This window comes from Puntigrus tetrazona, unplaced genomic scaffold, assembly GCF_018831695.1.
Source record: "Puntigrus tetrazona isolate hp1 unplaced genomic scaffold, ASM1883169v1 S000000397, whole genome shotgun sequence".
In the NCBI taxonomy this organism is placed as follows: domain Eukaryota; kingdom Metazoa; phylum Chordata; class Actinopteri; order Cypriniformes; family Cyprinidae; genus Puntigrus; species Puntigrus tetrazona.
In genome coordinates, this window is record NW_025048050.1 from 840,001 (window position 1) to 864,000 (window position 24,000).

General features: G+C 32.8%; 1 protein-coding gene across 4 annotated transcripts in view; it reads right to left on the minus strand.

Annotated features, from left to right (window-relative positions):
• Positions 1-24,000, minus strand: part of LOC122333837 (myosin-IIIb) — a 34,353-nt gene that overhangs the window by 3,862 nt on the left and 6,491 nt on the right. For 3 of the 4 annotated variants that reach the window (XM_043231656.1, XM_043231657.1, XM_043231654.1), the window contains 23 exons: positions 23,196-23,298; positions 22,891-23,047; positions 20,789-20,891; positions 19,287-19,412; positions 14,982-15,090; positions 14,533-14,649; positions 13,874-13,974; positions 12,714-12,800; positions 12,263-12,328; positions 11,163-11,276; positions 10,867-10,978; positions 10,181-10,224; positions 9,911-9,973; positions 8,615-8,734; positions 7,086-7,171; positions 6,955-7,002; positions 6,763-6,810; positions 5,449-5,540; positions 3,647-3,820; positions 3,401-3,537; positions 2,167-2,366; positions 1,192-1,281; positions 1-163 (listed from right to left, as the gene is read on the minus strand). The exon at positions 1-163 is cut by the window's left edge and continues 3 nt beyond it. In XM_043231656.1, coding sequence (XP_043087591.1) covers positions 1-163; positions 1,192-1,281; positions 2,167-2,366; positions 3,401-3,537; positions 3,647-3,820; positions 5,449-5,540; positions 6,763-6,810; positions 6,955-7,002; positions 7,086-7,171; positions 8,615-8,734; positions 9,911-9,973; positions 10,181-10,224; positions 10,867-10,978; positions 11,163-11,276; positions 12,263-12,328; positions 12,714-12,800; positions 13,874-13,974; positions 14,533-14,649; positions 14,982-15,090; positions 19,287-19,412; positions 20,789-20,891; positions 22,891-23,047; positions 23,196-23,298 — 2,460 coding nt within the window. The remainder of the gene's footprint in view (positions 164-1,191; positions 1,282-2,166; positions 2,367-3,400; positions 3,538-3,646; positions 3,821-5,448; positions 5,541-6,762; positions 6,811-6,954; positions 7,003-7,085; positions 7,172-8,614; positions 8,735-9,910; positions 9,974-10,180; positions 10,225-10,866; positions 10,979-11,162; positions 11,277-12,262; positions 12,329-12,713; positions 12,801-13,873; positions 13,975-14,532; positions 14,650-14,981; positions 15,091-19,286; positions 19,413-20,788; positions 20,892-22,890; positions 23,048-23,195; positions 23,299-24,000) is intronic. The other variant, XM_043231655.1, reaches the window with a different exon arrangement.

Sequence of the window (24,000 nt, forward strand, 5' to 3'; positions counted from 1 at the left end):
ACCGCAGGGCAGCGTCAGCAGCTCCATGAAGGGCTTGATGCCCACCTGAGAGTGATACTGGACCAGATCCGTGAGAGAGGAGTGAGCCCGGTCCTCCCCGAGAATCACATACTTCCCATTGCTCTGCATCTCCACCATGTAGTGACGACAGCGGTCAGCGCCCCTGAAACAAATCAACCAACATAACGATCAATCAAACATAATAATAGAGAGAGAGATGAACAAATCAACAGCATAATTATATATACAAAAATAAATAAATAAATATATATATATATATATATATATATATATATATATATATATATATATATAATATATTATAATTAAATAAAAACACAAATAAGAATGATTTGTGTAATAGTTTTTGCATATTATTATTACATTTATTAATATTTATTTATTAGCATTATTAATAGATGTTTTATATGATATAATAATAATAATAATAATACCATAATATAATATCATAAAATATCATATAATATAATTAGTGCTGTCAAATAATTATTCACAATTAATCCAAAATAAGTGTTTACATAATATGGATGTGCACTATGTATATTTATTATATCTGTCTATATAAAAGTACACACACACATTTGTTTTTGCATATTATTATTATTATTATTATTATAGATAATACAGTTAATTATTAATAAATAATATTATATTATTATGTAAATTAATATTTATTAGAATTATTACTTTTTTTTTTACATTATCATTATCACACTCAATTACGACATTCATTTTTGTATGGATAAAATATAAGCATATTAACGATATTAATAGGAATATTATTAATATTAAATATTGCAGGTTTTCCAATCATCATCATTATTATAAATCATTATTATACAAAACGGCACATTATATTTGGTTGCTCAAATTCAATTCAATTAAGTGTCCACTATGTACATTTATGCGAAATCAAATTTAAACATTCATTTTTTTTTTTTTTTTAATTTAATGACAAAATAACAACCTAAATAATGCTCCAAACGAAACCTGATTGCTACGGTCATACTTATAAAGAGACCGATACAAATCTATTAAACTGTTCTTACTCTCACGTGAAGGCGGTGGTATGATTTGAATATAAACCTGATTTCTACTCATGCACTCATACGCTACACGTCTGGTTTAGTTATTAACTGTGTTTTATGGGTGTGTTTCTGCAGAAGGCACCTGTAGGTCAGCGTGTAACCCTCCCGGCTCTGACCCACACGCAGCAGGAAGCAGCCCAGAGGTCTGTCGATCAGGAGATCTTCTGCTTGCCTGAGAAAGCAAGGTCACAGTCACACAGTCACCTGGGACAGGTGTGTTTAGGGCTTTACAGAGCACCAACTATCAGTCTGAATGATAGCAGGAAACTGCATCCAAAATAAAAGTTTTGTTTACATGCGTGTGTATTCTGTGTATATTTATAATGTTTATGTAAATATGCACACATGCATGTACATGTTTAAGAAAAACGTGTCTTAAGAAAAGTGTTAAATATATTCATATATGATGTAATTTATGTGTCTGTGTGTATATATTATGTAAGCAAAAACTTTTATTTTAATTGCAATTAATCACGATCAATCTTTTGACAGCACTATATAGTATTACACACAGTGATAAAGTATATGTTGATTAGCATTGCATTGAAAACAATTTTGCTATAGAAATACTAATGCTGTCAAATGATTAACCGCATACAAAATAAAAGTTATATATATATATATATATATATATATATATATATATATATATATATATATATATATATATATATATATATATATAAATATATATATATATATATATATATATATATATATATATATATATATATATATATAAAAATATATATATATATATATATATATATATATATATATATATATATATATATATATATATATATATATATATATATATATATATATATATATATATATATATATACACACACACACACACACACACAAGATTGCCGGAAGAACATTGATTAACACAGTAAACATACTAAATATATGGTTTAAGTTCATTAGTCAAAATCTTTTATTTTGTTCGTTGTTTCGTTTCATTCAGCGGTAACTTTGTCCATATGAGGGATTTTAAGTAATGTCTTCACGTCTTCTGTGATGCCTGCATGTGGTTTCTCAGTGAATATACCTGCGTGAGATCATGCCGTGGAACCAGCAGGGGAAGCCTCCGTCTCGGGTCAGCTTTCGCACCTGAGTCTCTCTGAACCAGCGGATGGTGTTGGTCTTCTTCAGGTGCTTCTCTTTAATTCGCTCTTCGTCGATGGGCTGAAGCATCAGAGAAACGTCCAGGTGGACGTTCTCGTTCAGCTCGTTATCAAACGGAGTCGCCTGAACCCAAAGAAACACCAGAACAAAGATGTTTACTCAAACACAAAAGCATTAACATTAACGTTATCGGAATTAAAATACACCAGCATATTTTATTTCAGCTAGTTACCCAGGTAACAATTTAGGTTTTAATTTGAAATACTACAATGACTAAAATGAACTGAAATATCTATAAAGACTAAAAAACTACATAGACCTTAAAAAAATCAATTATTTAAAAAAAAAAACCATTAAAATGTTCAATTTAATGTGGAACATCTATTAATAAAAAATATTTTTCAAAACTATACATATGTATAATAATAAAATATTAATAAATGCTGGTTAAAGTAAAAAGAAACGTAATTCCCAATTTATTTTTTGTAATGTGGCCTACTACAAATCAAGAAGAAATTAAATAGAATAGAATAAATTTATTAATTCTATGTATTTATTATTACCATAATTATTTATAATGGTATAAACTAAGAAAAACAATAATAATAATATATAGCAAACATTAAGCATGATTAAAATATTATATCATTATTATTAAAAATAATAACGATAATAAATTTTTAAAATTATTATTATTATTTTCTTTATATTTACATGTAATTATTATAAATAAAAATGTGACTACTTACTATTTACAATTAACACTGTAATTTAAACAAATTAATGCATGAATAAAATAAGCAAAAAATGAACAAATTAACAAATCAATGATATTAAAATTTATATTTTAAAATTATTATTATTTTCTTTATTATTTACATGAACGTAGATATTATAAATAAAAATGTGACTACTTTTACTACTATTTACAATTAACACTGTAATTTATACAAATTAATAAAATAATAAATAAGCAAAAAAAAAAAAAAAGAATGAACAAATTAACGATCAATGATTAGGGGGCATGAAACATAATTTTAGCTGATACTATAAAAGTGACTTGACACATAAATAGAAAAAACCTTTAAACTGCTAGGTTGAAGATGTGATCTCATAAAGCCAGGTGTAATATTTGATTGATAAGTCTGACTTCACACCTCAAACAGTTTGCTGCGTGGCCGAGGCACAGGAGCCAGATGCGAGGCTTTGGGGACGACGCTCAGCACCGATCGTGGCCTGGGCTCCGGCTTCTTCTTCCTCGGCAGCGGCACCGGCACCGGCGGAGACGCAGGTCCTGTACATACACACACACACACACACACACACACACACACACACACACACTGTAACACACACCACTGGCACCAGCACGGACTGCCGTGAACACAGAGGAGAGGTCTTACGCAGGTTCTCCTGCTCCAGCTCCAGACGCCTCTTCCTCTCGTCCTCCAGCTGCTGCCGTCTCCTCCTCTCCTCCTCTTCCTCACGCTCTTCTCTCTCCCGCTGAGCCTGACGCTGACGCCTGATCTCCGCCAGCAGACTCAGATACCTCCTCCGGCAGATACGAGCGCGGTAATCTAACGACAAGACCAGTGTGAAACACACTCCAAGTAACACTTATCTCACTTATCAGAATACGCTAAATTATTTTTATTATGGGCAGTTAATTATACAAAGACAGGTGTGAAGATACAAGTCAAAGGGTTTTGATACATTATGATTTTTTATTTTTATGTTTTTGTAAAAAAAACACCCCACCACATTTAATGGACCAAAAATACAGTAGAAATACTGAAATATTTTTTACAATTTAGTAAAACTGCTTTCTAGGTAAATTTATTGCAAAAGGTTATTTATTTCTGTGATTCATTTTTTAATTTTTAGCATCATTACTCCAGTCATCAGTGTCACGAGCCTTGTTAAAAAAAACTAATTAAATTAAATTATAATTTAAAGCGATTGCTATTTTTATGCACACAGTACATTAAATGTTTCGAAACGTTTCAAAAGATTTCCATTTTAAATAAAAGGCAGTTATTTTGAGCTTTGTATTCATAAACAAAAAAATTATAACGATAAAATAAAATAATAAATAAAACAAATTAAAAAATTAAAAAAGCAGCACAACCGGAAAATAAGGAATAAAAGAATAAAAGCCATTTAAAAATATATTACAATAAATAGTTATTTTAACAATAAATAGTTCTTTTGTCCATTGCATATATCTTTAAATATGGCATTATTAATTTAATAAACGTATTAAATATTTACAGTTGTAATGTATTATTCAATAGATATATAACTTTATATTTTAATACAATTTTAGAATTACTTATCAAGTAAAATACAATTTTTAAAAATTGTATTGAAGTAAAATACATTTATACGCAATGCAAATATAACATACATAAAATGTAAACGTGTCATTTCTTATTACACATACATTAAAAATAATTTGATAAATTATAAAATAGTTATGTATATTTACTACTTTATATTATTATTACTACATTTTAATAAAAATGTATGTTCCCTTTTATTTCATGAAACTGAAATTTACATTTAAATTTGTACAATTAATATTTTTTAAAACATTTTAAAATTGTAAATATATTTTATAATATTACCGTTTTTGCTGCGCTTCTGCTTAAAAAGAAAAACAACATTATATGAACCTCCCATATATATTTAATATTTAATAAACGGCGTAAGACCTCCCATTTTAACCCAGATTCAGTACTTTGTTGTTAGTAATCTGGGCCGATCAAGTCATAATGTAATATACACCACTATGAAGGCTCTACTGAATCACAACAGGCCGTTTGCATACGAAGGTCTTTAAGGTACAGCCACAAAAGCAGCCTTTATGACTCTGAAAAGGGGTCAGAGGATGAAAGCGGTTACGGAAACAGCCTGAGATGAAACAAACCTCGGCATTACGACTGAATGTCAATACAATAAGAATAACAAACGGCGCTTTACAATGCCCTCGCATTCATTTTGTGCCATTATTTTCACCATCCGCTCATCCGGGTAAGCCTGAACTTGTTCTAATGTGTGTTTTTATGACAGCGTTTCTGAGAGGGGATGCTAGCTGCTATAAAACCGTCAAACTCCGAGCCAAGAGCTTTCAAGTGCAGTCATGTGAGCTCCGCCGAGTGCATAGGCTCTTAGGACAAAGAAACGGAGTTAAATTGCTCCTCACTCTTCTGAATGACAAGCGCTGCTCGTCCCAGTCTCTCCAGCAGACGGGCCAACTCCTCCTGGTGCCAGTACTTGAAGAACAAGCGGCTCGACCTGAAAGAGCGGCACAGGTGAACTGCTGAGACTTGCTCGTCACGTCAATATTATCTTATCTAATCATATCGGTTCACATCCTTTTATCCCCAGATGTTCGAGCATGTATTCAAGTATTGAATCCCCAATTCAAGTTAATTCAAGTTAAGATCCTGGACATAAATCGAAACATCCTGACAGGGCATTTTATGAGAAGATAAATATTGCTTTCAAATTTCAAGCTTATTGTCATTGTAGTAGTAACACGTTGAATTGAACACATATTTAAACATTCAAATAACTCTTCTTTACCATTTAAAAAGTATTAAATAATTTTTATAAAGTATGCATTATGCAACACATTTATTATTATCTATTTAATTATTTTTAAATAATATAATAGATATTAATCAAAAACATTCTAAAATTATTATTTTTTTATTTAAATATATGTAATGCTTTTTATTACACATATATTGTTATTAATACACTTCAATATATTTAATATATTTTTTATATATAATTTTTTTATGTTAGATTTCAGTAACATACACACACAATATACTATTTATTATTAAATAAATTTATTATAATTAATTATATATTCAGTAACACGTTAAAATAGGTAACACTTCTTACTTATATATATATATATATAGATAAAGATATAGATATGTATATATATATGTATGTATATATATATATATATATATATATATATATATATATATATATATATATATATATATATATATATATATATATATATATATATATATATTATATTTATATATATATATATATATATATATATATATATATATATATATATATATGTATGCACACACACACACATTACACATTTATATATATATATATATATATATATATATATATATATATATATATATATATATATATAATATGTATATATATATATATATGTAGAATATGATCATGTAGAATAAGGTATTATTAATAAATGGCTTATATTCTAGTAATGTGCATGCTAGTAAGCAACTGAGAGGTGTAGCTGTAAAATAAGGTGTTACCTTTTATTCTCATTACAGTTAGATCAATTTAATATGTCGTTTATCTTGACAGGTCTTCAGACTTGACAGTGATTAGAAATTTGTTCAGATCATTACACCAGCATATGAACAATAATAACAGTGATGCATGCCTCAAATACCACTAGTAATGCATATAATTTACTTCAAGTTAAGGCACGCTCAAAACTCACCCACACTTCCAACCAGAGAGTTCAGCGCCGTTCAGGATCGACACGCAGCTGAAAACAACAAAAACACAGCTCATTCCCCTCACGCCAACATTTAAACATGGGTCGAATGCGCTTTGTTTGTGTTTCATAACAGCGCACTATTAGTGACTAAAGCACACGGTTATCCATCTGGGTGGTGATTTTTGTTCAGACCTGCTCTTATCCAGCGGGAGATCTGGTTTCAGCAGCAGAATGCTGTACCTGCAGGACAGAAATCAGAGTCAGGCCGCGGGGGAAACGTGATTCATGAACTGAAAGACGGGAGCTTTTCCGTCTGCACCGACCTCTCGGCGAACTCTCTGAACGCCGGACGCCACGAGAAACCGTCCCGGCGGATTCGGATGGTTTCCATCAGGCCGTTGTATCTCAGCTGCAGAGGATGAAAACAGACCATCAGAGCACAGATCACGAAGGGTGCCATCAGGTCGCTTTTAAAGGAGAGTAAAGCGTTCTGTCGGTATTTATTCCCTCTTATATTGTACGGACGTCTTCCATGAAGCAACCCGCAACTGCCGGGCATCAAAAATCAACAACATTATAAAACTAAAAACGGCTAAAGTATCATAAAAGCAGTTTATCCAAATTGCCTCTATTATGAAAAAAATCTTCAAGGAGTTTTTATTCTAATAATAATAAAAATCAATGTTAGTCAATGTTCAAAAAAATAAATAAATAAACACACACACATAAATAATATATATATATATATATATATATATATATATATATATATATATATATACACACACATATAATGCATTTATTTGTATTATAATCTAAATAGATAATCATTATATTTATTTGTATTATAATCTAAACACTATTACATTAATATAATGAATATAATAAGTTAATATCTTTTTATATATATATATTATACTGTTATATCATTATATATATATAATAATATATTATATATACGCTTATATATATTCATTATATGCTTATATATATATATATATATATATGCATATATATATATATATATATATATATATATATATATATATATATATATATATATATATATATATATATATATATATATATATATATATATATGCATATATATATATATATATATATATACACACACACACACACACACACATACATATACTGTTGATAAATTATGATAAAAGCATAAATATATAATCAAATAATATGTTGTATAGTATATTTAATATTAGTATAATATACCATTACATAAAATATCATTATTATTCAATTATTGCAAATGTATTAAGTAGTAATAATGCATAAATGTTATTAAGTGCTATATTAAAATATATTAAAATGTAAAAATATATGTGTATAATAACTAATAATAAATATATGCACGTGTTATTTGTCTTAGAGGCTGCAGAAGTGCACTTCCTCACATGTCCAGGAGGCGTCGGGGCTGCGCAGCCTCGTAGTTTTTACTCCACTGTTTATGTTTATGAATGAAAATCTGTATTCTGCAACTGACCATGTGTATACAAACACCTGACGTCACGCGAGCAGGATGGGCCGATCTTACACGAAACAGATGTTTTTCCAGAACAGGAAATAATAGCTAGTTAACTTCTTACTTGCTACTATTACTAGCCACCGAGAAGCACCCGAATGCAACACTGGCGAGCTTCACATGTAAAGATCGGCTTTTAACGACATCTAAGTGTCAAGAGAATCCCTTAATAGCGTTTAGTCCACCCTGGCACTTAAACACAAACTCCTCGGCTCCTGTATGATGACTGGGCTCCATCAAAACAGCATTAAAAAGCTTTAAGCGCAGCTCTCAGACGCTTCACACACACACACACACACACACCTGATCCATCACCAGTTTACTGTCCAGCTGATCCGGCTGCTTGCTTCGGTTGGGTTTGATGCAGCGAACAAAGTGAGGCCCGGCCGCAAACATCTTTTCCATGAGGACGGCCAGAGAGTGCTGCGCGGGAAACAACGAACAAACGCTCTATGCAAAACATCTGAAACGGCCCAAGAAACAGACCTCGCTTTCTGGAAATAACATTCATCTTCATTACAAGGTGACGGAGAGGGAAGCCTGCTACCGGCACGCAATAAACTAATACAAATCATATTTTGCAATATACTTTGAGTTTATATCTTGAAATGTTACACCTATATCTTATTTATATCTAACTTGAGTTTATATCTCAGAGCTGCAAATTCATATCTTGTTTAAATCTATTAATTTAAGCTCTGTCTCTGAAGTTTACACCTCGCAGTTATTAATTACATTTCTATTTACCTCACAGTTTTGAGTTTATAAATCAGAATTACGGGTTTATATTTTGCAATTATAAAGTTATATCTTGAAATTTATAGAAAAGGAATTGTGAAATAAGTAGCTTTTTCTCATGCAATTTAAAATTTATACCTTATTTTTCTCTCAATTCTGAGTTTATATTTTGCCATTTTAAATTTATAACATATTTATATCTTGCAATCGCTTTTCTTAATTTAGATCACAGAATTTATATTATATTTTTATATTATATACAATTTATTTTATTTATATTTATATTCATATTATATTTTGCCATTTTAAATTATATCATATTTATATCTTGCAATCACTTTTCTTAATTTAGGATAACAGAATTTATATTATATTTTTATATTATATAACATTTATTTTATTTATATTTATATTATATTTTGCCATTTTAAATTATATCATATTTATATCTTGCAATCCCTTTTCTTAATTTAGATCACAGAATTTATATTATATTTTTATATTATATAAAATTTATTTTATTTATATTTATATTATATTATTATAGATTTATATCTTGGAATTCTATCTCACAATTTGTTTCATAATTCTGAGCATATATTTAGCAATTTAAAATTTTTAAAAGATATTTATTTTTATTTATTCTGTTGCGGAAATAAGTTTCCACAGAAATATGACCTTGAGAGTCTTTGTGAAAATAATCGGTTTAATATTTCTGATACATGCAAAAAAAATAAATGTCTATGTATTAATTTCCGCAAATCTTCTACACAAGAAGTATTTAATAAGCACACGTTTAATTCTTTTGATTCCAACATGCTTTAAATAAACAGGCACATGAAACGTAAAGCAAAGATTTACCTTGAACTGTGCGCCGACGGACTGCTTCCGGGTCGAGTTAAAGTTGTCATCTGCAACTTGTAACTAGAATTAAAATGCACACAGGATCACGTGGTGAAGTGCTGTGTGGTTTAATTAGCACAGATCTCACGGTTAGGAGTAATCTGTCATTGGTACAGTAATGTTCAAACACCAGCCTGTCCATGTATCTGGGAAATATCACCGCGAGCGTTTAGACAAGCACTTCAGTTAACTGGTAAATACTAAATAAAAATAAATTGTTAATATTACCTTGGCTTTTCGTGGCATCAGTGTACCTGTTCTGGAAATTGTTGCTAAAATAAAAATAAAAAAAAGGGGGAAAAAAAATACTACATAAATATACAAAAAGAAAAACAATAATAATGAATCATGTGGAAACTACATTCAAATGTTTGTTTATTATTATTATTATTATTATAAAAACACTTAATACACTTAATAATAAATTAAAAACAATGCAATATATATATAGACAAGATAAATATAAAAAGTAACATAAAAACAAACAAAAAAACATAAAAAGAGAATAATAATATTAAAAATACCAATAAATCAATTACTTCTAAAATAAAAATGTTTTAAATGATATATATATATATATATATATATATATATATATATATATATATATATATATGTGTGTTTATATATTTATACAAAAATATATTTTTTAATATATATATATATATATATATATATATATATATATATATATATATATATAATAACATATAATATATTATGATGTATATTTGTGTAATAAATATACACAGTACATATACATATATAATTTAAACAAAAACTAAAAATTAATTAATTAAATAATGATAATGATGATGATGATGATATCGTTAAGAACAAATATTTGGTTGTGGTTTCAGCATTAACGCTAATCTAAAGATGTGTGAAGCTGGGAGTGAGTTCAGATAAATGACCTGCGAACAGAACGCTGAGGAGAGGAGTGACGCTGTTGATGAAGAGCTCGCGAATGTTGGCCGGTATTGTGTCTCTGTTTTTCTCAAGAAATCCACTTGCATTGTATTGCACCTGAACAGACCACAAAAAGACACTTATAATACACGCATTATGAAGAAAAACACCCGTATTAACGAGTGCCCTGTGGGAAAAACGCACGATCATTTAATTATTAACCAGCACAACAATGCCCCTGTTGATCTAAAAGAAGTCACAGAGCAGGTGGATTGTTAGGTAACCGCTTTAGTGCACTCACCTTCCCTGCGTAGTGCACAATAGTGAACAGAGGGGTGTGGTTTCTCACAACCTCGAAGTTTGGAGACGCTTTAAATTTGCTGTTTAACTTGTCCACAAAATCACGGTCAGTGGCCTGTGGGTGCGGAAATGATCATCATCACATGAGTGGCTGTAAAAACTCACATGAGCGTCACGCTGAGCTTTAAATCAAAGGCTGACAAGATAACTGTTTGTGGTTTGATACGAGTCGAGCTTTACGTGAGCTGTTGAATATATATATATATATATATATATATATATATATATATATATATATATATATATATATATATATATATATATATATATATATATATATGTGTGTGTGTGTGTGTGTGTGTTGTTTGTTACATATGCTACTTATATATATATATATATATATTGTGTATATTTATAAGTAGCAGTCTCTTAAAAATAATATGGCTTTTGCAAAAATAAACCCTCATCATAAATTACTCTAAATATATATAATAAATAAATAATTATATAATAAATAAATAAATATATAATAATAAATAAATAAATAATAAATAAATATATAATAATAAATAATAGATAAATAAATAATAAATTTAAAAAATAATATATATATATATATATATATATATATATATATATATATATATATATATATATATATATAAATAAATAAATTTAAGAGACTACTACTTAAAAACATAATAAATACATAAATGAATTCATTGATGTAAATATTTAACTGATTCTTTTTAAGGTGTACAATTATGTCCAATATAACAAAAACAAATAGTTTTTTTTTTAAACGCAGCCCAATGGAGATCGCATCCTTCAGTTTGTAAAAAAAAAAAAAAAGCTTTAATGCATAATACATTTATGAGGCATAACAATTACATAAATTATAAACGCAAAATACGAATAAGAAATAAACGCATTTCAAATATAATTTTAAAGACCTGCAATACTTTAATATATTCAATTATGAAACATTTCAGTGCATAAATAACGTATGGTTTAATACACAAAAAAAGCATCGGTTAAACGCATGAACCTAAATGCTTCAAAAAAATAGTATTTGTACAAATAAACGTGATTTTAGCGTACCTGAGGAAAGGCGCTCTGCTCATCCAGCAGCGACAGAATCCCGATGGGTTTGGTGAGGAACAGGTCCTGAAACAGAGGAACAAACCCGGCTCAGGCCGCAGGATACGAAGCTGAACGTTACACGAACGTGACACACATTTAATAAGCAGTTTTTCCAAACGGCCAGTCGCTAAACCGCCTCAATTACAGGCCGGAGTTGGCAAACGCGGAGCGGGGAGTCGCGAGCTTCGGGTTACTTTAAGCTTCCCGTTCTGAGGATTTAGGTCAGAAAACATGCAGAAACTGGAGAGATTCTCAGTGTCTTGCTTTGTCAGCGCTTCCTGTGTTTGGGATTTACCACACGGCCGTCTGCCAGACGCGGAGCTCAGGGTTATTTTTGGAGTCGGAGAGACGGAAAATGGGAAAGAAACGATAATCACGGAGGGTGAGAGCGGTTTTCAGAGAGACGTACCAGAATGGGTTTGTTGTCCTTGTAGGTTATGGTCTCCCATGTGATGCCTTCCTCTTTATATTCCTTCTGTTCCATCAAGAAAATGTGCTGCAGGGGAAACCACACGGAGAACGGGATTATTACACGCATGGAGATGGCAAAAGTGGCCGCGAAACCTGTCACGAGGGTTCATTTTTCGATATATTGAATAAACACGCTTTCCACTGGTGTCTGGTTTTATTAGGATCGGACGATATTAGAAAAATATGGATTCTGAGGGAGCAAAAAAATCTAAATATTGAGAAATTGGCCTTTAAAGTTGACCAGAAGACGATCTTAGCAATGCATTTTACTAATCAAAAAGTACATTTCAGTAGATTTACTAAATATCTTTCACGGAACATGGTCTTAACATCTTAATGATTTTTGTCATAAAAGAAAGATTTATAATAGTTTGACCCATGCAATGCATTTCTATTGCTTTAAACCCAGCGAGTGTGACTGAATGTGGCATTTAATGCTTCCTAACATCTGCTGCCTTGGGTTTTCTTCGGGATTTTATGTGACATAAAATAAACGGCCGAGTCGCTTTACGACCCCAATCCGGAGAAAAGGCTGGGACGTTTGGTAAAAAGGCGATGCAATCAAGACTCTGTGATTTGTTCGTTCTCTTTAGCTCTTATTTGATTGAATGTGCACAGATTATTTGATGAAGTGCAAAGAAAAGATTAAACGCGTCTTGATTTTGAGGATTAACAAACAGATGCAGGTTTAACACTTTAAAATTACAACATTTAATCGTTTGGGAAATACTTGCAAACAAAAATGTCTTGCTTTAATAAAAGACCTCAGATTCTTCTTTTCATTATAGATTTAATTGATTCATTTAGAGATATAGGCATTCTGGACAGTTTAATTTAGCTAAAATCATTAAATAAATTATAAATATAATTTTTAATTAAAAATAAGCATTGAGAAAATGCATAAAATAATAATAATAATAATAATAATATTTAAGCACTTAACATATTTAAATTATTCAATGTTTAAGTGTACAAATACATGCAATTTAACAAAAAAAGCCTAGTATTTTTAACGCAACTTCAATGCGATTTATTTCATTTTTATATATATTTTTATATATTTTGGATGTTGTTCTATACAAATACGAAAGCACTCACATGGTTGAAGAAATACTGGAGCTGTTCGTTCGCCAGATTAATGCAGAGCTGCTCAAATCGGTTTACGGCGAAGTTTTCAAAACCGAAGATGTCCAGGATTCCTGTAAAGAGAGAAAGTACATCACGACCGTACAAAACAAGAAGGATTTTACATCCGGTTTCTGAGAAATGGATATTAGTTGCACAGCCGGGACAGCTAGAAGGGTTTAATTATCTACCATTTACACAAGCAAAATAAAATTAAAAATCAACTAAAAAAAATTAAATATGCAATAATCCAGCCGACAAAAATGGTGTTTAACAATCAGCCAGGAAGTCTTGGGGTTAGTTGCGTTCAGTCTGATTAAAAAGGGGAAACGCAGGAAAACTGCAGTGTTTTTGTTATTTTATATCGTTAATCTGACGATATAACGACGAATATATCAACAGATGAAGATGAAACACATTTAAAAAAAAAATAATAATAATTGCAATATGAAAACTGTATCATTAAATTTTAAAATATATATTTTTTCAATTTTAACAATTTTGTTATACCCTTTTTTCCATTTCTATTATTATTGTTTAATATCATTTAGTTTTAGTAAGTTTAGAACTTAGTTTATTTCACTTCATTTCAGCCTTACTTGAATGGAGACAAACGTCTCAGCATTACTCGCCTATTTCATTGAGCTCCACGTCACAGTCTACTTTCGGAGCGAGCTGCTCGTTGATTTTGCTGACGATCCACCCGAACACACGGCCGTAGGCCACTTTAGTGATGGAGTCTCTGGCGTCTGAATGAACAGATAAACACCCCGAGATCAGGTCAGACGAAGCGGCCAAATGATTCATCGCATCCAAAATAAAGGGTTTTTTTTTGTGTGTGCACTGTGTATATTTACTAGCATGTATAAATACACACATATGCATATGATTTAAAATATTTAAATGCATGCATATATAATTTATACGATATCTAACACATATTTAATAGATCAACATAATATATTACAGTGCATGTGTGTGCATTTACATATGCATATATACACACAGCACACACACATAGATGAAGTAAACAAAAACTTATTTTGGATGCAATTAATTGTGATTAATTGCTGGACGGCACCTTCAGCCTGCTGCTGGTTATGGAGTCTCTGGATGGCCTCTCCTCGCGTCACAGATGTGGTGCAGGTCAGACTCTTCAATAAATCCTCTTCCTGAACGCCAAACTGACCCTGCTTACAGAAACACACACACACACACACACACACACACACACACACACACACACACACACACAGTTTCGCCACATGTTCCAGAAGAATGCACCTCTAGGCATAGTGCAATTATCAAATCGCAAAGCCTGCGAATGAATTAAATAGAAATATGTGCCGTGTGTTTCAGAAGCGTGTTCATTTACACGCGAGCAGATCATGTCACTTTAACGTGCATTTCAAAACGAAACCATTTTCCCAAATATGTTATTGGAAATAGATTAAAAATGACACAAAAAAACGTCATTAAAAATCAATTTTTCATCTAAATAAAAGCTTGATTCTTTCACGTTTAAATTTTACTGTAAACTCAGAGCTGTAATGGAAAATAAAATTATTTAATGCACTATAATAATTATTGTTTTATTTAATATTTCTGCAATGTTTAAATTAAAATTTTTGCAACAAAACTTGCAATGTTTTATTTAGCATTTAATAATCTTAATATTTATTCAAACTTTTACTAATACTTTACTAAAATAAAAAGTTGTATCAAGTGATGTGTGTAAACATTTATTAACTGACATTAACAAAAGGTTAATAAATGCTATAAGTAATGTGAAAGTTTATATAATATATATATATATATATATATAACCTATTTAATAAGTGTTTATAACATTATTGTTATTATTATATGATATTATTATTACAATTTAAAAACAAAAAAAATTACAAATAATAAGCAATATTACTATGTATGAAAATATAAGGATCAAAATGTTTAAACTACACTTTTAGTAGAAGAATAGGAAGAAGAAGAAGAAGAAGAGGAAGAGGAAGAGGAAGAAGAAGAAGCAGCTGCCGTTTCAAAAAGAACAATGACTGGCCAAATGTGACGAAGATGTACGTGTCACTCAGGAAAGATCAAGCTAATTTGTGTGTGTAGATTCTGGAGGATGTTTGTAGACATGTATACCTAGGTACAACAAAAGACACAATGAATCTAAAGCAGACCTGGGCAAACTACGGCCCGCGGGCCACATCCGGCCCTTTGTACGTTGGTTTCCGGCCCGCGCGAGGTCAAATATAATTACCATAAATTAAACAATTTTTAAAAACTTTTATTTTGAAAAGCGTTACGTCACTAATTAAACGAACGTATGCACGTAAGTGTGTGACGGTTAACAACTACAAATGATACAAGCCGGTTAACCCTCAAGATATCGGCTCACGCTAAGAAAAGAAAAGTTGACAAAGAATGCCGTATTTTTAACAAAAAATGGACTGTCAAATATGTCTGTACAGAAGTTAAAGGTAAAGCAGTGTGCTTAATTTGTGGTACACCGATTGCTGTGTTTAAAGTATTACTGAGAATTTGAATCGCCATTACACGACCAAGCATGAAGATAAATACAAAAATCTGTCCGATGAAGAGCGTGCAAGGGAGTCTGATGCATTGCTTGCAAAACTACAAACCCAACAGGAATTTTTAAAAAAAAATTTTTTTTTAAAAAAGTAAGTCGTTTTCCGATGGAGAGTTTCTTAAGGAATGTTTATTGGACTCTGCTGCGCTGAGAAAAGAGGCGCATTTGAGAGCGTTTCACTCTCGCGACGCACTGTAACGAGGTGGATAGAGGACATCACTGGAAACTTAGAGCTTCAGCTGAGGAACAGAGCGTCTGATTTGACTTTTTTTCTCTGGCTTTGGACGAGAGCTGCGATGTACGTGACACCGCCCAGCTCCTCATCTTCTTACGTGGAATAACTTCAGACTTTCAAATCACTGAGGAGTTGGCAGCCATGCAGTCAATAAAAGGCACAACTACTGGTAATGATTTATTTAGAGAGGTAAATGCATGTTTGAACATTTTAGGTTTGAAATGAGACAAGCTTGCAGGTGTGACAACACCAGATCCAGAGTTTTGTCCAAATCTGACAGGGAAAAATGTTGGACTTTTGAGAAGAGAATGCAGGATAAAGTCACAGAAATTAACCCTGTTCAGAAAATTTTGCATTGTATCATACATCGGGAAGTGTTGTGTAAGACAGTGTTAAAAATGAAACATGTAGTTGATGCTGTCAGTAAAACAGTTAACTTCATCAGAGCAAGGGCTTTAAATCACAATTTGTTGCATTGTTGGATGAAAATTAACAAGTTAAAAATAAATTGCACTGATTCAAAAATGATTTTGTTTTCTTTTTTAACCTATACACCATAATTTCACATAACCTAATTTAAATATTTACAAAGTGTGTTCCTCTTCTGATTATCAGTACCAGTTATTCAAAATATTTAATTTAGAGCATTTTACAATGAAAAAAAGTTGGTGGCCCTCGACGCAATTCTAGTTTCTCATGTGGCCCCTGATAGAAATTAATTGCCCACCCCTGATCTAAAGGGTCTAATCCCGTCCATAAGTTAAAGACCAGAGCAGTAGATTTGATAAATGGAAATCTTTCTGAGTCAGGTAAGATGACCTAACAGAGTCTAAACATAGGCACTTCGGGCCTTTCTGTGTCTTATCGTAAAAGGCCAGATGTAGCCGGATACACACCTCCTTCAGTTTGCCCTTAAAAGTGTTTCTTTGTGTGCTCATGGGCCGTAATTCACCTGAATAAACAGCAGGCCGCTCGAGGCTGACATTTACCTTCTCCCTGGTGGGTGTGAGTGTGAGAGTGTGTGTGTGTGAGTGCGTGAGAGTGTGTGTGTGTGTGTGCGTGAGAGTGTGTGAGAGTGTGTGTGAGTGTGAGTGTGTGTGTGAGTGTGTGTGTGTGTGTGTGTGCGCGTGAGTGTGTGTCTCCTTATCATTATTACTGCTGCTCGAGGTTTGGTGTGAATAAATCTATAAAGCAATAAGTATCACTTGAGTTTGTGTCGTCAGGCAGAGCTCCTCGAATGTGTGTTGTTAAGGAGATGTGTGACCAAACGCAACATTTTCACCTGCAATATGCAAATTATATCCGATAAAACTATACGAATATTTTTGCCTGTCCCAAATTAAAAGTTTTATTTAAAAAAACTGACCAGATTATAGGTCAGTATATTAAAACTATTATTATGATTGTTGTTGTTGTTATTGCTGCTACTGTTGTAAATAACAAAATTAAACTATTCAACCAAAAACATTTAGCAACAACAACAACAACATTATAGTTTATGTATTATTATATTATATTATGTTATATTATTTACAACAACTATTATAGCAATATTTCAAGTAAAATAAATATTATAAATAGTAATAATTATTAATATTGTTGTTACTGTTTTAAATAGTCAACAAATAAATATTACTATTGTAAATATAAAATAAACAAATATAATAAGAACAACAATAATACATAATAATAATAATTTACATTAAAATATTCGAAAATATTCAACAAAAATTAAATAATACTACTATTGCAATATTTCAATGCAAAATAAAAATAATAAAATACATTTCATTTGACAGTGCTAATATTTATGTCTGTCCTAAACTTAAAAGTTTCTCTTTCGTTGGCAACAGCCTGTTTATAAGCCCTTTTCATTACAAGTTTAGGAAAATGGAGCTGCTAAAAACACAGATAATTAAATGAACACAGTACCAGGTTTCACTCTCTGAAACACATAGCACACATACTCACACACACACACACACACACACATACATACATATACATATACACATATATACATATACACATATACATATGCATAGATAGATAGATAGATAGATAGATGGATAGATGGATAGATAGATAGATAGATAGATAGATAGATAGATAGATAGATAGATGGATAGATAGATAGATAGATAGATAGATAGATAGATAGATAGATAGATAGAATCGGTTTCTGTCGTTTCAGAACTGCACTAATCGTGCAGACCTACTTTAACCAGAGCGATGTACATTTACTACGTAAACCTCTTTAGACCTAAAAAAAAAAATCACATTTTTAAAATTAACGCAGATGCTTGCAAACACAGCTGTACATAACCCATTACGCTTTTGGAGAAACAAAAGAAGCGCATCTACCAAGCATCTGTGGCACGTTTATTTTCTCTTCCTGACTGTCTTCACACTTGACGCACTAAAAACAGCACTGTTAAAAGTTTGGTGTTAAATACGAATTTCACATCGGTCGAGAGCCGTCGCACGCACCACAGTCGAGACGACCTGTGAATTCTGCCACAACCGACATCTGCGAGAAACGAACAGAAACTCACCGCAGTAGCTTTTAACCACCCACGTGAACCCTCAGAGACCTTTAGAGCATCAGTGTCTGTCGTCTCGAAGGTGATGTTGCCCAAAGACAGAATGCCAGCTAGAATGGTCATCATGTCCACCTTTTCCTGCAAAACCCCAATACAGAAAAAACTTTTAGTGTCGCTTCAGATCACGCTGCAAAAAAAGCCAATTCCCAGTGCAGACTTCAATTTGAAGGGAAAATAAGTTTTCATTCCCCACATTTGTTTCTGTTTTAAGCTGGCTTTCACTTTCTGATCAATTTCTCAGAAAACAAGACTTATTTTATTTCTTTTGCATTTTCAATATATGCTGATTTAAGGATGTTGTTGTTGTTGTTGTTGTTATTGCTGCTGCTGTTGTAAATAACAATTAACTAAATAAAACTATTCGACCAAAAACATTTAGCAACAACAACAAAAACAACAACATTATAGTTTATGTATTATTATATTATGTTATATTATATTATTTACAACTATTATAGCGATATTTCACGTAAAATAAATATTATAAATAGTAAAAATGATTAATATTGTTGTTACTGTTTAAAATAGCCAACAAATAAATATTACTATTGTAAATATAAAATAAACAAATATAAAAACAACAACAATACATGTAATAATAATAATAATAATAATAATAATTAACATTATTATATTTTTTTCAAAAAAAATATTTAATAAAAATTAAATACTACTACTATTACAATATTTCAATGCAAAATAAAAATAATAAAATACATCTCATTTGACAGTGCAACAGTGATAATATTTACGTCTGTCCTAAACCCAAAGTTTTTGGCAAAAAATAAAAAAATAAAAAATAAAATCAATTTATGTTGATTTAGGGATGTTTACATGTTTGTACCGGGAAGCAAAACAAAAACACTAAGGATAATAGTCATTTTTTGAAGTGGGTGCATCATTCAATGGCAATTTATCACTTTCTGCTTTGATTCAACACCTTTTTAAGGCTTTAAATCGTGGAAGGGGCGAATTGTGGCTCTTTATTGTATGAATAAATCCTGGTCTATAAACAAAGACTGAACAAATGCTGTTAGGTTTCTGCACACTTGGACCCTGGACCTCAAAACCAGTAATAAGGGACATTTTTGGATGAAAAACTTGGTGCAAAAAAAAAATCTAAATACTGCTAAAAAAAAAAAAATCCTTTAAAACCTTTAAGGTTGTTCAAATTAAGTCCTCAGCAATGAATATCACTAATAAAAAAAGTATGTTTTAATATATTTAAGGTATGAAAAAGTACAAAATATCTTAATATCCTAATAATTTATGACATAAAGGATCATTTTGACCCATACGATGCATGTTTGGCTACTGCTACAAATATACCTATGCTATTTATAATTGCTTTTGTGCTCCAGGGTCACATTAATGCAGCATCTTATTAATTGAGTAGATGTTATATAAAAAGATTTTAAAACAAAAGGCGCAAACAAGGAAGGCTTTGTTCTTACCTGCTCCTCAAATCCCACCATGTCCATGGCGTTACACACCTCGGCATATTTCGCACGCCAGGCCTGAATCACGCATTCCTTCCCAAACCTGCCATTTAAATACCTGACGAGAGCGGAAAGACGTAAGCTCAGTGCTAGGCTTGCAGGAATATGAATTACGTGCAAAGACGATATTTGGCGACTACAGCTGCGTTACGGGTTCAACAGGTTTCATGCACTTCACTGAAACCAACACAAAAGAGCAGGTCGAAATCAGAAAAGCTGCATTGTAGCTCGTCAAAGCCTAAACTACCTTTTTGCATTTTAGAAGTATTTGATAGTCAATTTTTAAACATTTTAACCGTGATAATATATGAAGAAACAGTTCTGGCTTATTTGGAAGATGAACAAGTCTGACTTACAGCCGGCAATGCGAACCAAGCTCCTGATCACACAGGGACCTGGCGGCCCTTAGCAAAGAGCCCTGGACCCCATACTCCCAGAGCACCCCACACAGGACACCGCAAGGGACAGGGTCGAATGCCATCTCCAAATCCACAAAGCACATGTGGACTGGTTGGGCAAATTCTCTGCAGAGGGTATAGAGCTGATGGCATTGTACCTCCTGCGTCCGAGATTCGACTATCAGACGAGTTCTGCTCTCCAATACCCTTGCATAGACTTTCCCAGGGGTGCTGAGGAGTGTCTCCCTCCTATAGCTGGAACACACTCTTCTTAAAAAGAGGAACCGCCACTCTGGTCTGCCTTTCCAGAGGTGCTGTCCCCAGCCTCCATGCAATGTTGCAGAGGCGTGTCAGCCGAGACAGGCCCACAAAATCCAAAACCTGAGGAGCTCAGAGTGGATCTTGTCCACCCCTGATGCCTTGCCACTGAGCAGCGTCTTACCTAGCTCGGTGACTTCAGCCCAGGTGATGGCCGAGTCCTCCTCTGGGCTCCTCAGTGGAAGCAGAGCAGTCGGCGGGATTGAGGAGATTTCACTGCTTGACAATGTCCCCCAGTTGAAGTCAGCAGATTCCCACCCTCACTGTACACAGTGTTGCCAGGGCACTGCTTCCCCTTCATGGGGCGCCAGAACCTCTTTGAGGCCGTACAATAGTCCTTCTCCATGGCCTCACCAAACTCTGCCAAGCTTCTGCCTCCACAACCACCCGGGTCGCAGTCCGCTTGGCCCGCTGGTACCTATCAGCTGCCTCAGGAGTCCCACGAGCCAACCAGGCTCAATAGGATTCAGGGGTTGCCGCCACGAGAGGCACCAGAGACTTTAATGGCGCGGCTCCGAATGGCCGCGTCTACAACGGAGGCAGAGAACATGGTTCATTCGGACTCACTTTCCTCGGGATCCAGTCAAAGCTCAGCCGGAGGTGGGAGTTAAAGGCCTTCCTGACAGGGGGCTCTGCTAAACGTTTCCAACAGACCCACGTTGGTCGGTCCCATGTCGCTCCTTCTGGCTGAGCCGGGCCCGGGCCCCGTGGGGTAAGACCAGGACACCAGGCCCTTGCGTGCGAGCCCCAAACCCAGGCCTTTTTTTGTTTTTATTTTATTTAATTTTTTAATCAGTCAACATTTTGAGTAAAACTTGTCCTAAAAACAAATCCAGCTTTCCTATTTTTTTTGTTTCATTTTTGCTAAAAATAAAATATATATTTTTAATAGTATGAAATTAAAATTAAATAAAAAAATTAAATAAATTAAAGTTTCCAACACATGAAATGATGTATATAAAATGCTGAATGTAAAAAAATTAATAAATAAGGCCTAACACTGAATTTAATGATTTCAATTGTATATTAGCCTAATATTATTAATATTTTTACTGAACAGAATACGTAACTCAAGCCTTGTGCGCTCTTGTGAAATCACTGTAATGCATACGTCTTAACCAATCAGATCTCTGCTTCACTTGAAATGTTCCGTACTGACCTTTTACACAATGAACGCTGTACTAAGAAAACATGCCGTCTGCGCGACAAATAGTTCTGTAGGAGGCACTGTGTGACACACCTCCAATAAACTGCATGAGTAAGATGCTAATCTATGACACGCATCGTAAAGAATGATGCCGATCCGGTCTGAAAAGGCACATGACATCACAGCTGACTCACCGGTAGCATGTGGGGTCAAGGAGGCCATATATCTCTTTATCCTCCGCCGAGATGCCGGCCAACATGAAGTAGAAGATGTGGAAGTTCTGCTCTCCCTCATCCTGATGAACCACGCGGGATTTCTCCAGGAGGTACTCGTTGATCTTGGCCCCTTTGACTACAAAAGCACAGAAGCGGAGGTTAATGATCAATCAACGAACGCTGGACTGATTTATTGGTCTAGAAACACGCCCAATAGGAGTTATACGATCCACTGCGGTCGGTGGGAAAGAGCTCGTTATCTTTTCTGTCTGTCGCAAACAAACCCGAAGAGTTCTGGAAGCGCAGTTGGATGTATTTCCCGAAGCGACTGCTGTTGTCATTCATGACCGTCTGGGCGTTTCCGAAGGCCTCGAGAAGTGGATTCACCTGTGCACACACAAACAGGCACAATCGCGTTAGGCAGAGTCTAAACGCTTAAATAGAAAAGCGTCCCAGAATGCACCACAGCGCTGGTGGAGAGAACAGCGATATAATTTGGTCACGATAATTTGTTCAGTTCTTTGTTATCAAACAGCAGCACATGACTAAAATGGATAAAAATTGTTCTTTTTACACACATACACACTAAATATTAAAATGTTCGTTTATATACTTTTTTTTTGTTTTTCATAATTGCATTTTTTAATATAAACACACCAATTAATATCTACAAATAAAGACTTGACCATCTCGGATCTACCCATCTAAACAAAAACCAGAACAAATAAGTGTATGCTGATATAATATGTCAGGAAAAAGATATGAACTGTTGAGGAACAATGCTTTAAACCGTGTTCATATATAATAATAACTTATAGATTTATTGTAGCATGTCAGCTATTAACTCATTCGTTTTTGTTTCATTTTTTTGGCCACTTAGACTCATTTTATTAACGATTTTTTATTTATTAATGATCAGCTATGAAAGAGCAGCACTAAGACGCTCCTCTGAGAATATACTGACAACTTGGCTTCGAACCGACGAGCAAGAGAGCGGAGAGGAACAGCAGGACTGCTGAATCTCATCTTTCTTCGGGAGATCCTAAAACCAGTTATTCCACGTCAGAGGGCAAGAATAAAGTTTGCTCA